The sequence below is a fragment of the Lepisosteus platostomus genome, chromosome 1, assembly GCF_059453375.1.
Source record: "Lepisosteus platostomus isolate fLepPlt1 chromosome 1, fLepPlt1.hap1, whole genome shotgun sequence".
Taxonomy (NCBI): Eukaryota; Metazoa; Chordata; class Actinopteri; order Semionotiformes; family Lepisosteidae; genus Lepisosteus; species Lepisosteus platostomus.
The window spans coordinates 14,942,418-14,956,470 of record NC_142611.1 but is presented as its reverse complement, the minus strand read 5'-3'; the positions used below and the strand labels follow the sequence as shown (position 1 = coordinate 14,956,470).

Here is a 14,053-nt window from a genome sequence, read left to right as displayed (position 1 = left end):
TGCATTTCTAAAAGTTATTTTTTGTATTAAGAGAAGCAAAAGAACAGTAAAGGATGGTTTAAATTGTAAAAATACTTTACTCAGGTATTCACCAAGAGGAAATAACGTCTGTGGCTGAAAAAATAAAGTTTAATATTAAATAGTATTAGCATAGAAAAGGCAGAAGGGTTTTTAGGTACTAGAAGCAGGAAGATACCATCAGGGCCTGATGATATTGTACCAATTCTACTTGAAAAACCAGTTATTCATAGTTCATTCCCAACAACTGTCCCATAAGACATAATAGTTGGAGTAACCATCTATAAAAAAGATTAACAAAACCAAGTAGTTATAATTCAACAGGTCATGTTTTAAAACAAACACTAGAAGATCATTTATATGGGAAACAGATTCCTAGGGGATAGCATGGATTTAGAAAAGGTGGGACTTTGTCAAAATAAGCAACATCTACAATTTACACAGCAACAATTTACTTGTATGTAAAATAGATTTCAATTAAAATTTCTCCCTAAAAGATTCTCAAATTGCAAGCTGTAGACACTTAGGGTAATGTATGGTTGGATCGAGAACTAGATAATGGTTAGTAAACAGTACAGATAAGGGACAAATGATATAATACCAGAGGGGTCTGTATTTTATGTCTCTTTTTAACCATTCTAATTTATCTCCAGCATATGCATTCTACATTGTTTTAATGAAACCTGCAGATGGTAGGAAAATAAGAGGATAAAGAAACTGGAAATTTCAAATTAAATTCAAATTATAAAAGTTATAAATTCAAGACCAGGCATACACCTGACAATGTTTTATGTAAAAGGGTGCACTGTGTTACAACCATTGTTATGACCGTTAAAGCAGAATTATCAATTTCTAAGTAATGTGACCAATTATTTTCAAAACCTTTTAAATGTAAAACAAATAACTGGGAGGGGACCAAATACCTACTCACAATTCTTAAAATCACTAACAACCAAGTAGATTTCTTCAGAATTAATAGTGAAATATGATGACAAAGTGGAAACTCGTTGGAAGTGTATTTAAAATACAACAAAAAGGTACATTTTTAAGAGTTTTGGAGGGGTCTCACACTTCAAATACACATCGAGGCTGACGCCTTGACTGTTTTCAACAAATCGTTAGAGGTTTAAATTAAGCAAGCTGAATCAGTCAAACGGGCACCCTGTTTGCAACCTTTCTTCTTAGAATTTAAGCTGTAATAGGATTTAGATATTTGCAGAAATATCTTATTGCTTATTTAGACATTTTTATTTGTACATCGATTTCCACTGGTAACATCAAAAGGCTTCACCCAAGAAAAAAAAAAAAGACCATCATTTAAAAAATAAACCTTGGTTTCTTTCCAGCAGAGTTAAAAAGCATTATGAAATGTCTCAAGGTGACAGGAAATGGTAGAAAACTGCTGAGGGCATCTTCTCCATGACAAGTTTTCACCTACACATAAGAAGCAGCAAGAGATGTTTTCATAATCTGATTTTAAAAGCAGAACAAAATCAAACTCCAGTGGTGCTAGTGTTTGTAACAGAGGACTCCATGCCATGAAGAACACAGTGAAATAATTCAAATCATAGTCTGATGGTCAGTTCACCCCCCTCCCCCCTGTTGTCAAACAGAGACAGTTTAATACACTTACAAAGACATTTAATAATATCCTTTTAAATTAACAGTTCAACTCCTGTCTTAAAGTGCCTGTTTATATTTTTTAAATGACATTTTCATGATATATCTAGTTTTTCCACTATGAATTTTTACCTTAACCAAACCCACCCATAGGAAAACACTGGTTCTGGCCAATATTAGTCTTAGGAATATTAAATTGTGACTATTATAACACTATGGAAGTGTATCCAACAAAAGAAATAAGGAACAAAAAATTATGCAAATATAGCTCTTCATGTTATCTTCGCCATGATGAATATATGAAGGGTCGGACCTCAAGCCCACTGTGCATCACGTTCCAAGGGCAGAACTGTACAGGATTAAAAATAAAAATTCAAAATAGTTATTTAGATAGGAACATGTAATAGGTATTTTTTTTAAAAAAAAGACTTTTATATTGCACATATTCTTTACAATATTTGCTCTTAAGCTAATCTTAATATACAGGTTGTGAACAAAACAATGGAAACATCAATTTTAAGTCACTCTATAGGGCACTGGGATACCACGTGCAGTCATTATGGGCTGTAGACACTATGACAGTCAGCACCTGGAATACTACAAGAGGGATGCAGTACCATTCTTCTGAGGTAAAGTCGATCACGTCATGCCTAGTTGATAGGGATCGAAAGTGCACTCGTCTTGTTTGATGAAAACACGCTGAAGGATGATTCATCAGGACTATCTGACATTTCTCCACTCCTTGGTAGTCCATTGCCTGTATTCTTTGCACCATTGGACTCTCAAATATACATTCCCAGACGTTTTTATACACTGTAATACAACTATGGTGTCCTACTCTGTGAAGTTCTTGGGAGCCTTTTTGTTTCAAATGGCTGCTTGCCTGTTTCTGACCTGTTTTGCCTTGTAACTTATCGAGCCCGTTATCGTGATCCTGGAGGATGCAATTCTGCACTTTCCTGATGAGGTCTTTCTCTCATAGACACCTCCGCTCATGAGACATCAGCAATCTACTTGGTTGTTAGTGATTTTAAGAATTTTGAGTAGGTATTTGATCCCCTCCCAGTTATTTGTTTAACTGGTCACTGAAGCTTCTGGTACTCTACAATCACCCCTATTCTAAAGTCACTGAGTTCTCTGCTTGCAGCTATACCAACCATGAATATAGGCAACCAGGCCTGGGTAGCAATTTTATACATGACCCTAAACATGCTTTTATTTGTGTGATGCATTAACTACACCTGAACAGAAACCCTTGTTTATAAAATACTTGGTTTCCCCCCTATCTCCCCAGGTGTTTCCATTTTGTGTCCACAACCTGTAATACCCGAAGTGCTTTAAATTGAAAAATCTTTTTTAAAACTGTTATTCATATCAAAATATTTTAAACATTGACATTATAATGATAACCAAACAGCCTATGAAGTGAGAATGTTCACCTCATTGATAGATTTAATGAGTGGAAATGAGTTCAGAGCTGAGCCTTTTGTGGTTTTTCTGACATGAAATTCAAATAAAGGGATATCATTGTTTTTAAGTGACTTTCTTGAACTTTTATTGAAAAGCAATGTTACCTTATCCATTTTTGGTCCTGGATGAGCAATTACAATCATACCTGTAAAACAAGAGAAGGGTTTGTAGACCACATTTGTACCAACAGATTATGATGTTACTGTGTAACATATGGATAGCACAATGGCAAATCACAACAGTAATGAAAACATTCTCATATTAACTAGATTTATCATGCTTCTGTAGCTCTGTAACGAATATTTAACATGTTACACAAAATTATTCAGGAGAAAGTGTTGGAACACTACCAGAAGAAAGTTTTTTCCCCTAGCATAAACACCCTGCTGTAAATGACTCATATTAGCTATATTTATATTTGTTTACTGATTTCCTTTATTTTACCATTATTATGGCGGCGTTATGGTTATTTCAGATTCGCCTTTACACAAATATCATATTAATACAACCGATTCAAAACCTGCTTCTGCTCTCTTCTGCTGTTTGTTACAATTCAGTTCTGAATCGTAGATTTTTTTTACGTGGGGGGAACTTTTCAATTCGTTTATAAAGCATAGAACATGATTTCTAATTGTCATCCACGCAGTATCCATTTTTGAGTATCAGAGCTCCAGTTGTAGTGCATAAATACGACAAAAAGAAAACCTACAGGACTGCGAAAAATGTTCACTGGAGTAATGTGTGAAACACTGAGCAATTAAGTCACTATAGTTTGACGATATAAGAAGCTGTTAAACCAAAATGAAGGGTAAGGAATTTGAGAATTAGTTGAATTTCTCCATGCTGAAGTTATTCCCTTAAAAAAAACTGATTGAGGCGGGGCATTTTTTTAAACTCAGCAGTACAGAAACAAGTAAATTTAAAAAGTCCAAAAAGCAAGCATTTCTATTCTATACCTTCTGGAAAACGAGATAATTTGTAGTTACGCAACACATTATGGGTCTGTCGGAGATACACCAGAAAGCTTAACGCGCTAATAGTTAATAACATTTTTACAAGTTTTTGTTAAACAAACTATGTTTTATGCGCATCAACACTTACTTTTGAAGTGAAGCCCCAGTCAGAACAGAAAACGATTCAACCGGTCGACCAGGAAATGCAGTAACCCGTTTCTTCCGGCGTGAAAAATAGGTCGGGGCACAGAGAGGGGACTTCAACGCCTCTGATCAGGGCACCAGCAAATAAACTACAAGAAAAAGCACTACGTCGAAAAGAAAAAACATCCAAAAATCAAACCAGTAGGAATGTTTTGGTAATGTTTCCAGCGCTCCCTGCTTTTGCTTCTTCTCGGACTCCATGTTAACACATCCTCAGCTGCTCCAACAGATTTCTAGCTTCTAGGAATGTGGCCTTGAAAACCAATTAAATCACTCTGATCTAGTAGGATACCGCCCCATTTTCTACTTCTCATTGATGATTGGTTATTTCCAAGGATGGGTGATAATATATGGTTTTCTATTGGTAAGAAATACTGTCTTTTAACCCCACTGTGATTACGTCACACTTGTATTAAGGTCACAAAGTTCGGTGAAGACGTTCAGGACATGCTGAATTACACGTAGGCTAAGAAGTGGGGCGAGTCCTGTAATATTACAATTAGTGCAATCAGGACTTAGTTTGTTTATGTTTTACTGTGGGGACAGAACCTGGGAAAATGCCAGGAATGGGTTAACCCTAACCCAGCTACAGACTGTTTGACCCTCTACCATCTGGAAAACGGTACCGGAGCATTCGTGCTCGGACTACCAGACTCAGAGAAGGTTTTTACCCCCTCACTATCAAACTATTAAACTCCCAGTCTCTCTCACCTACGATCTGAACCCCCACAGGGCCTTCTCTCTTTACCGAAACTCAAACACACATTGAAATCGACCTCTACCTCACATGTCAAGAAGCTCATTCCCCATAATTTTCTATCCTTTATTTCATTCTGTTGATGTTTGATTTTAAACATCTGAGGTTGTTTTGCACATTACCTGTCACCTGTTGTTGTTTTGCACATTGCCTGTTGTCTCTGTCTTTCTTTTCTTATACAATTGTATTGTTGTTGTTTTTTGTACCGCTTACCTTCTGTGAGCTAGCTAAACAGCATTTTGTTTTACCATATACTGTACCTGTATATGAGTATAATGACAATGAACTTGAACTTGAGACTTAAGACTTGAAATAGGAGGGGTAGTCAGGGTTCAGAACTGGAAAGTGGTAGGTTTAAATCCCAGGTGGGGTGATGCTATAGTATCCTTTTATTAGGTATTTCATTCAGAAATTTCCCACTTTATAAATGGGCACAAATGTAAGTACCTTTGGCTAAAAGCACCAGCTAAATGTAAAAATTGTCTCTACAAAAGCAATAACTCCCAGTAGTCAATGTGGGAAAATCCTCACAATTTAATTGTTTTTTATAGCACAAATGACATTTTTTAAAATATATAAAGTGCCTAAAGTTTTCAGGTCTTCTTTCATCCTGTATGGAATTTTTGATGCAGTATAAAAAAACTAAAAAACATGGAAAGTGAATTTGTAGTTTCCACAAAGACAGGCGTGCAAACGTGTGTATGTGTGTCTGCACACACTGCTCAAAATTAAGAGGATTTTGAAAATTCGTAATTCAGTCTGCTTGGATGACTGTTGGCTAAGGATCCAAAGACCATATGAATAAGAAATGTCTTTGTCACTAAGAATTTGTGTTTATTCCAGCTTCATAATCATTTTAATCTACCGTACGTTTTCCCAGACCATGGGAAAATTTAGCAAAAACCTTGTTTCTCATATTATTTGGCTGTTGTCCCAGAACCTAAATGCTGAATTGAATGATTTTCTATTTTCCTTGATTTGTAAATTAAATAGTTGAAAGGAAACAGGGAGACCCAATATCTGATAACATCAAAGTACCTTTATTTCCCAGTTACTATATTAAAATATTCAGTGCAAACTGGCTGTCACAAAACATTTCTTTGGAATTCTATGGAGTTTTATGGAAGTACTTCTTATAGACAATTTCCCGTTGAAATTATACATATTTCCATAGAACGTTTTTCAAAATGGAAATATACTGTATTGATGTAAAACAGTACACTGTAGTAAAAAAATTCTCAATATACAAAACAAATATTTATACACAGTATTTGAAGTTTTTACACCAGGAAAACAGGATCGCAATCTAAAGAGGCTTTTAAACCCTTTTCTTCATATTAAAATGTTGTGTTTCAAGGCAGGTCTTGAGTCTTTCAAACTTCTTTTTTTCTTTTCTTACTCATGGAGGGACTGGATCTCTCAAAAAATCTTCTTATCCTCTTTTGAAAATTCTCTTGGCGTCCACTCCATCATAATGGTAGCTCTGTGGAAAGTAAAGATTTTTCTTTGTTAATGTTTGTGCTGCCATAAGACAAAACAGTAGATTGTAAGTCTTGCAGATAAAACCAAAACTACTGTATTTAGATTATCAGTCTGCCTTTGGGACACTTAAGGAGTCCTTGGAAAGTGCCTTTCATAGAAGATCACTATTTTTAAGTTTATTGGCAGCGAGGTGGACTAACTCATCAACAGAAAGATACTCCACATGGAAAGACAAAAAAGGAAGTCATCTTTTACTACTGACATGTTTTATTATGTTTGAAGAAGCCTAATTCCAATATTGTATTTACAGTATGCCACATTTACATTAATACTAATTAACTGTCAATAAGATGAGCTTTATAATCTACCATTATACTGTATGTATACTGTATGTACAGTATGTCTGTTTTGTTATATTGTAACAATGGTCCTAAAAAAGCTAACATTTGAAGTTCTTAGGGTCTAGAAACACTGGATAGAAGATGATGCAATTGCTGAGCTATAGGTAACCTGACAGATATTGATCAAAGGGAATCTTCTGGTCTAACTTATTTAACTTCTTAAAAGTTTAGAAACACAGCATAAAAAGACAGGTAGTCAGAAGCAGAAGGGGACACAAAAAGGAGGAGAGAGAGAAGAAGGTAGAGGAAGCAGGGAGAAGAAAGAGATGAGAAAAACAGTGACAGGTGAGAGGTCTTTGTGGGCATCAACCTTAATTTCCTAGATTAGATCTAACCTAACTCCTCGCTAAGTATTCAAACCTTGTTTAAGAGAGCTTGTCATTATGTTACTTTAGGAAATTCTGATTTCCTTTCTAAGAAATCCCCAGGCTAAAGATGTTCTGTCTAAAGATACCCAGTCACATTGGAGTGGGTTGTTCTTCATGGCAAGGATGTAGGCGTCTGAGATGCCTTGTTTGTAAATAGCGTTATGTTTTATGTTGTACTGTTTGTGTGTATCATTGTATGTTGTCTAATTATTGTCATTAATTAATAAATATTTGTCTTAGTTTGTCTCTGATTTGTTACTCTTTCACTATAGCTGTGCCAGAACAGAGAACTCAGGTGCTTTTAAATATCACTGGGGTATATTCTTAAATTTTTAACATTTGGGGTTTAGAATTATTTATTATCCCACTCACTATTTCTCTGTATTTTCCCCCTTCTATTTGTAACTATATATTTGTCTTGCCGTTCCTACCAAAGTTTTATGTAACATACTGTAAGTGTAGTTTTGGGAAATGCTAGAATTGTGCACATCAGTAGAAGAAAACACACCTGGATGAGCTCATCCCCCACAATTTCTCTGGTAGTCAGGAGTTCCTTTCCATTGTCCTTTCTATTGAATTTTCCTACGAGTTTATTTCCTTCAATGGTCCATGTACCCTGCAGATCAAAAACACATGTTATGCACTCACAAATTGCAATCATAATTGAAGTTTGTAGGAATCAGCAAATTATAAAGGATGTTTATGCTTCATAACTTTTATCACAAAATATAGGACCCACATGGACTGCAGGGTGAGCACCCCCTGCTGGCCCTACTAACACCTCTTCCAGCTCACACCTGCTTAGCTTCAGTGGGTTACCAGTTGTGAGTTGCAGGGTGATATGGCTGCTGGTTATAAGGAAATATGTTTGAATAAAATACCAATTCTGCATTTAAATGCAAATTTTTAGAGAAGGGTTTAGACAAATCTCCAATGTTTTTTGTCTTCTTCAACTAAATGGAAGAGAGAATAAATTACTAAAACTCCATAGTCTAAAATTATTTTATGCTATTGATACAATTTTCCTAAACTTTGATTTCATAGGAACTCATGAGTTTATATTTTTTTGTGTTCTCCATGGATACATTTACTACAAAACTGGTTAGAAGCCATAGTTTAATTGTCTGATAGAGTGCTTTGTATATTTGAAAAACATAGAACTCCTTCCTGTACATGTTCAACTCTTACAACAAAGGAATCAAAAGCTCTTAAGTAAATGAAATGTTGGTTTGGCATGTAAAAGTAAAACGCTCCAAAGTTAAATTTTGTCTTACGGTGAGCTCTGTTCCATCGGCTAGGCTGTACTCAAAGTTGACTCCCTGTGTGAATTCAATGTCTATTTTGCGGAAGGCGCTGGACTCCTTCACCACAAACTTGTCTCCGTCCTGCTCAATAATGATTTTCAAGTTGTCATGGGCTGCCAGCTTCCTCTTCACAAGATTGATGCCTGTTGACAAGATGCCCAGTGGTATAAGGGCAATGAAACAGTTTAGTTAACTACAGTCTATATGACTACTATATAGTTGTACTATACAGTGCTCAACTGTATGTCCATGTTAGTACTGTACATTGGGTATTTCTAAAACTAAGCCTCACTGTAATCCTTAATCCACTTCCAGTTCCAACCATAAATTAACAATTTTTATTTTTTAAGTAAGGGATTCTTGCAGACATAACAACATGGTTAACCCTTCTCTGTACAGTATCTCAAGCAAAGAAAATTTCATGCAGCTAAACATTTATCGTGACAGTATCAGACCGTACTCTCTTCCTGAATTGCAATACTACATGGGTAGAATGGGTACAACGTTGTAGTAGAGCTATTCTAAACACAGCAGATTAACAAGGAAGGGGCCATACTCCTGCTTGTCATGGAATGGATAATTTTACTTATTCAATCAACCTATCAGGGGTCTTTGGTAAGTAGGAGGAAACCAAAATACCTAGAGAAAACCTACTCTTAATTTTGACTTGAGTAGTGGGGCAGCAATAGTAAACAACAAATCACTGTGCAGTTACATTGTATCAGATTGATCAAGGCTTATTAATATTTGGTTAAAATGTATTTTTCCCAATAGATATAATCAAATTGTTACTTACAATTTCTCAGTTGAAAAGTCTTTATTTTTATCACATGTACAGTTTTAAAACTATAATTCATATTGTTAAAATTACTCTCACCCATCACAAAATCATTTCAAGTCCTATAAAGAACACTTTTGTTACTTTGCATACTGTATGTGGGCTTTATATTCAGGCTTTGCTGTTATATTCAGTAAAATACCATTTAAATGATAAAACATTTTCTAACATACCCATCTGCTCCATAAATTTGTCATAGTTGTCATTTCTGTCCACTTTCCAGGTGCCGTTGAAAGTCATGGTTGCAAGTGGGTTGTGGTTCAGTGAGCAGTGTTGTTTGTGAGCCAGGGCTTCCCCTTTTAAATCTGTTTTATCTTACTGATAATCTGCATGGTGATGTGGCTGTTTAAAGCTCAAGCCAGACCAGTTTTTCAAGGCTACAGAAAAATATTGCAAAGGGCAACCCCTATCATGATTGCAGGTGTTGCTTACCTCCATCATTTAATAAAACTAATAAGACACAGGCAATCTAACCATTCATTTGATATACAGTTTGTAAATAATGTGAATTTGCCTGATGTCTCTGAAGTCAACACAGCATTTGTGTTTAGGCATAGACTTTCTTTAAATGGCATCTCAAGCCTTTTCAGGCATTTTGTTGCTAGTTAGATAGCAAGACTGTTATCTGTTTGCATAAGGCTGGGCTAAAATAGATGAACTCTTAAACAGTTAATATACTGTACAGTAAGTGTTTCACAGAAGAGATTATGTGTTAAAGTGGTTACAAGTAATATCTCAGGAGAATTCCTTGTTTGGTGCAGAAAGCAACTTTTCTTTAATGTTATACTTATGCTGAAAAGTAATCACAAACTGTTGAAGCTGTTCATTTTTATATTAAAGCAGTGAAAAGTAGGCTTAGTATAAGTTAAGGCATGTAATTAATCAACACAACAAGATATGTACTGTCATATTACACCTCTTGTTTCCATATGACAAAACAATACAAAAAAATAAATGAAAGACAAATCTTTCCAATTATATGCTTATTACATATAATTACATATTATATATATATCTATTACATATACGGTATTACTTTACCATTAGGCTATGGTAAAGAACATTTGTGTTCAAATCAGCCACAGTAATGTTATAAATAGTAACATTTCTCATATACGATAGCTAGTACTGCTGCTTAGTTCATTAGTGACTACATGAAATTGCTGTGTCTGGAATCAATATTATGAGGATAGTTTTTTACCCTGGGAAAACTGAAAAGAATCATGTTCAAAATTATCTCAGGACTTAAAGGTGCATCATATAGGGACATGTAAGTAATTTTAAATGGTTATTTAATTGAGATTGTGTTTTTCAGAATTCCGGACCCCAAGCATTTAGTTAAACTCAGTTCAAACCATTGGATCATAACAAAAGAAAATATGTAAAGTGTCTGAAAGACCTGGAAGTGTAGACAAACATACTGTATACTGTACAATTCTTTGAAGATGCAATCTTTAAATTTTGAGAAGAATAGAAGCCACTGACTATAATACAATAAAACAGGATGTATGAGTTTTCACCTGTGAACTGATGAAAAGTTTCTATCAGAGTCACAATACAGTTAAAATATTTTGGTGCCAAATATTTACACTGGGAGTGACATGGTAGCTTAGTGGTTAGCATTTCTGCATTGGAGCCCTGGGTTCAACTCCAGACCTGGGGTGCTATTCGTTTGGAGCGTTAATATTCTCCCCATGTTTCCTCTGGGTGCTCTGATTTTCTGCCACAGACCTAAGACATACTGGTAAGTTAATTAGCTCCTGGGAAAATTGGACCTGGTGAGAGTGTGTGTCTCTGTCTGTCTATGTTTCCTATAATGGACTGGTGTGCCATCTAAGGTGTATCCCGCCTTGTAACTGTTGCTTGCTGGGATAGGCTCCTCAGCAACTCTATATTGGATGAAGAAGTTAGAAAATGGATGAAGAGATGGATATTTACATTGAATTGTAAACATGAAAATGAAAATAGGTGTATAATGTATCAGATATCTTTCTCTTGGTGCCTTCTCAAAATAGAGAAACCAAACAGTAAAAAAATCCTGAGAATATCTTGAGCCTCTTAGCACATCTTTACAGCACAACTCAGTGTGGGACATGTAAGATCTCCTTATGTATTGAGATTTCCACTGCAGGGCAAGCAAATTCCTGGCCGGCAAATGAATTCCAGCTTTGATGTCTAAAGGCCTTGTCTTTACTCTGTTCTTGTATTTCACAGCTGCCCTTCATCTCACTTCACTTTGCCTGTTTTATACTGTAACAGAGACCTAGTTGAAAGAAATACAGCTGTATATGTCACCTCCTGGCTGTCAGCAGTATAGCTTTCTGAAGATCACATAATCACCACTATCAAAATGATTGCTAGGTAATACAGTAGATCATTCAAGCCATCTCTGGATTCACACATCATTGTCTAATAAACTTTTTAAGTGCAGTTGTTTTGGGAAAGTAAACCACAGCTGACAGTTTACATACCCAAGGTAGACCAGGGATATAGTCAGCATGACTTGAATGTTGGTTACACTGTACTATTATCTAGGGTAGGGGAGGGCAATTCTGGTCCTAGAATGACACTTTACTTCTGTAGTTATCTTTACTACAGTATATGAACTAATTTCAGGAACCTTGGACAGTGATACAGGAACTAATAATTATATATACTGTATATACATTTCTAATAACATAATGTTTGTATTTAAGCTTGTTGACAATTTTGTTCAGTTTGTAAAAATCATACAAAACTGCTACAGAAAACCCTCACTTTAATACATGTAACAAATCTAATGAAAGATTAAAGTTTAGCAATGTCTAAAGTATTACCCTTACTGTACAATGGCACTTTGCCCCCAAAATGTTGTTCCTACTACTAAGAAGCTACCTTTACAGGGCACCTTTTGCCATGAAATTATGTATTGGTTTCTAATCAGCTTTGATCAGCCTTCCCTTGATTGTTGTTGCATGTTGTAACCTTTAGCTGGATTGTTGTCAGAGATTGTAACCTTTAGCTTTGTAGTGCATAGCACTCTTAGCCAATCAGCATGGTCCTTTGCTCCATTTTTCTGCCTCCCTCCATTTGACAATGGCACCTAAAAAAGATGTAATGTTCTTGTGTTGCTCATTAACAGAATCCCATAAAGGACCTTGATCAGTCTCTGAAGAATATGGCATCACCATCAGAGATTCAACCTTTCTACTTCACTATTATGTTGCAAATATAATAAATGTTGCAAATACTCATAGTTTAAACTTAAAACAGGGCTGTAGTCTACTACACTGTTGTTCTTCTAAAATGCTTATTCTGTATTATGTTTTCAATGCTTTATTTATTTATGCTCATTATATTTATATAATATTTATTTATTTCCATTATAGTTTATAGTGCTACCTAATCGTTTTAATCTGTAAAAATACGTAGCGTCTATCATATTTAGTGTGTTATTAAACTTGTAGAATAAGAAGTTTAAAGATTTTCAAAACACTGAATTAATTATTATTGAAGATTTTTGGAAGAATTCCCAAAATATATAGGAAGGGTGCCAAAGCATTATTAAAGTGATTGTTAATATATAACCAAAACCATCTTTCTACCAGATTATTTGTGCTTCATTTACCATTTTTAATTTTTACTTTTAATATGTACAGTATTCTGAAATATATTACCATTACCCTTTGACTTATTGATTGATTGTATTGCAAGTATATTTTATTGATATAAAATAAATTACTGACAAATGAATTCATTAAAAAAATAAAATAATTTGTTTTATTTTTTCTTAAAAGCTAAATATGTAAGTTTTCCAGAGTTTCTTAACACAGTTTTAGATTTAGTCTTTAACAACTTTAGGCAGGGTGTTTTTGAAAAGAAGAAGAAGCTCATTTTCTCAGGATACAAGGATTTAAGAATAGATATTAAGCTAGTATCAGCTGAATATACGCAAGCAAGGAAGCAAATTGAAAACCATTTGGTGTGTTGCATGAGATCACTAAAATCTTTAAATTAGTTTTAGATTTGACTGACAGGCAGCCCATGCATTGATGACTGTGTATCTTAGTCATAATCAGAACATAATTTTCAATAACTGCTTAGTTCAACACAGGGCTGTGGTGAGCCAGATTTTATCCTAGGAGATGATAAGCACTAGGCAGAACACACTCAGTACGCTGGCCGATCGGGGCACACACACAGATGACAATTTAGAGACACAAATAAACAATTAACCTAGATATATTTGGCCTGAAGGAATAAATTGGAGCAACCAGAGGAAACTTACATGGCCACAGTGAGACCATGTAAACTCCCCACCACAGTCCAGAGTTGTACCCAGGACAAACGATTTGTATGCTTACCACTCCACCACTGTGTAATTCTAGTCAGAATATAAGTAACAAAGGTCTGAATATACTGACTGGCCATTTAGGGCAGCACTATGGCACAGTGGTTAGCATAGCATAGCTGCTTAGCAGCACTGGGGTCCTGGGTTGAATCCTAGGCCTGGGGTGCTATCTGTGTGGAGTTTGTATCTTCTATCTCTGTTTGTGTGGGTTCCCTCCTTGTGCCCTGATTTCCTCCCACAGTCCAAAAACATACAGGTAGTTTAATAGGCTTATTGGAAAAAAGTCCCTAATGTGAGTGTGGTTCTGT

At 35.3% G+C, this 14,053-nt stretch overlaps 1 protein-coding gene and 1 long non-coding RNA gene across 2 annotated transcripts; both read right to left on the bottom strand.

Moving 5' to 3' along the window:
• Nucleotides 1-109: 109 nt before the first annotated feature.
• Nucleotides 110-2,435, bottom strand: LOC148677759 (uncharacterized). Its single transcript, XR_015935406.1, has 2 exons — nt 1,887-2,435; nt 110-1,851 (listed from the first exon to the last, which is right to left on the bottom strand). It is a non-coding gene; the product is annotated as an uncharacterized LOC148677759 (long non-coding RNA).
• A 3,606-nt stretch (nt 2,436-6,041) lies between these two features.
• fabp2 (fatty acid binding protein 2, intestinal) lies at nt 6,042-9,737 on the bottom strand. The gene is made up of 4 exons (XM_088625538.1): nt 9,589-9,737; nt 8,548-8,720; nt 7,782-7,889; nt 6,042-6,505 (listed from the first exon to the last, which is right to left on the bottom strand). The coding sequence occupies exons 1-4, from the start codon at nt 9,653-9,655 to the stop codon at nt 6,455-6,457; spliced, it is 399 nt and encodes a 132-aa protein (XP_088481664.1). The 5' UTR covers nt 9,656-9,737; the 3' UTR covers nt 6,042-6,454.
• Nucleotides 9,738-14,053: the final 4,316 nt, after the last annotated feature.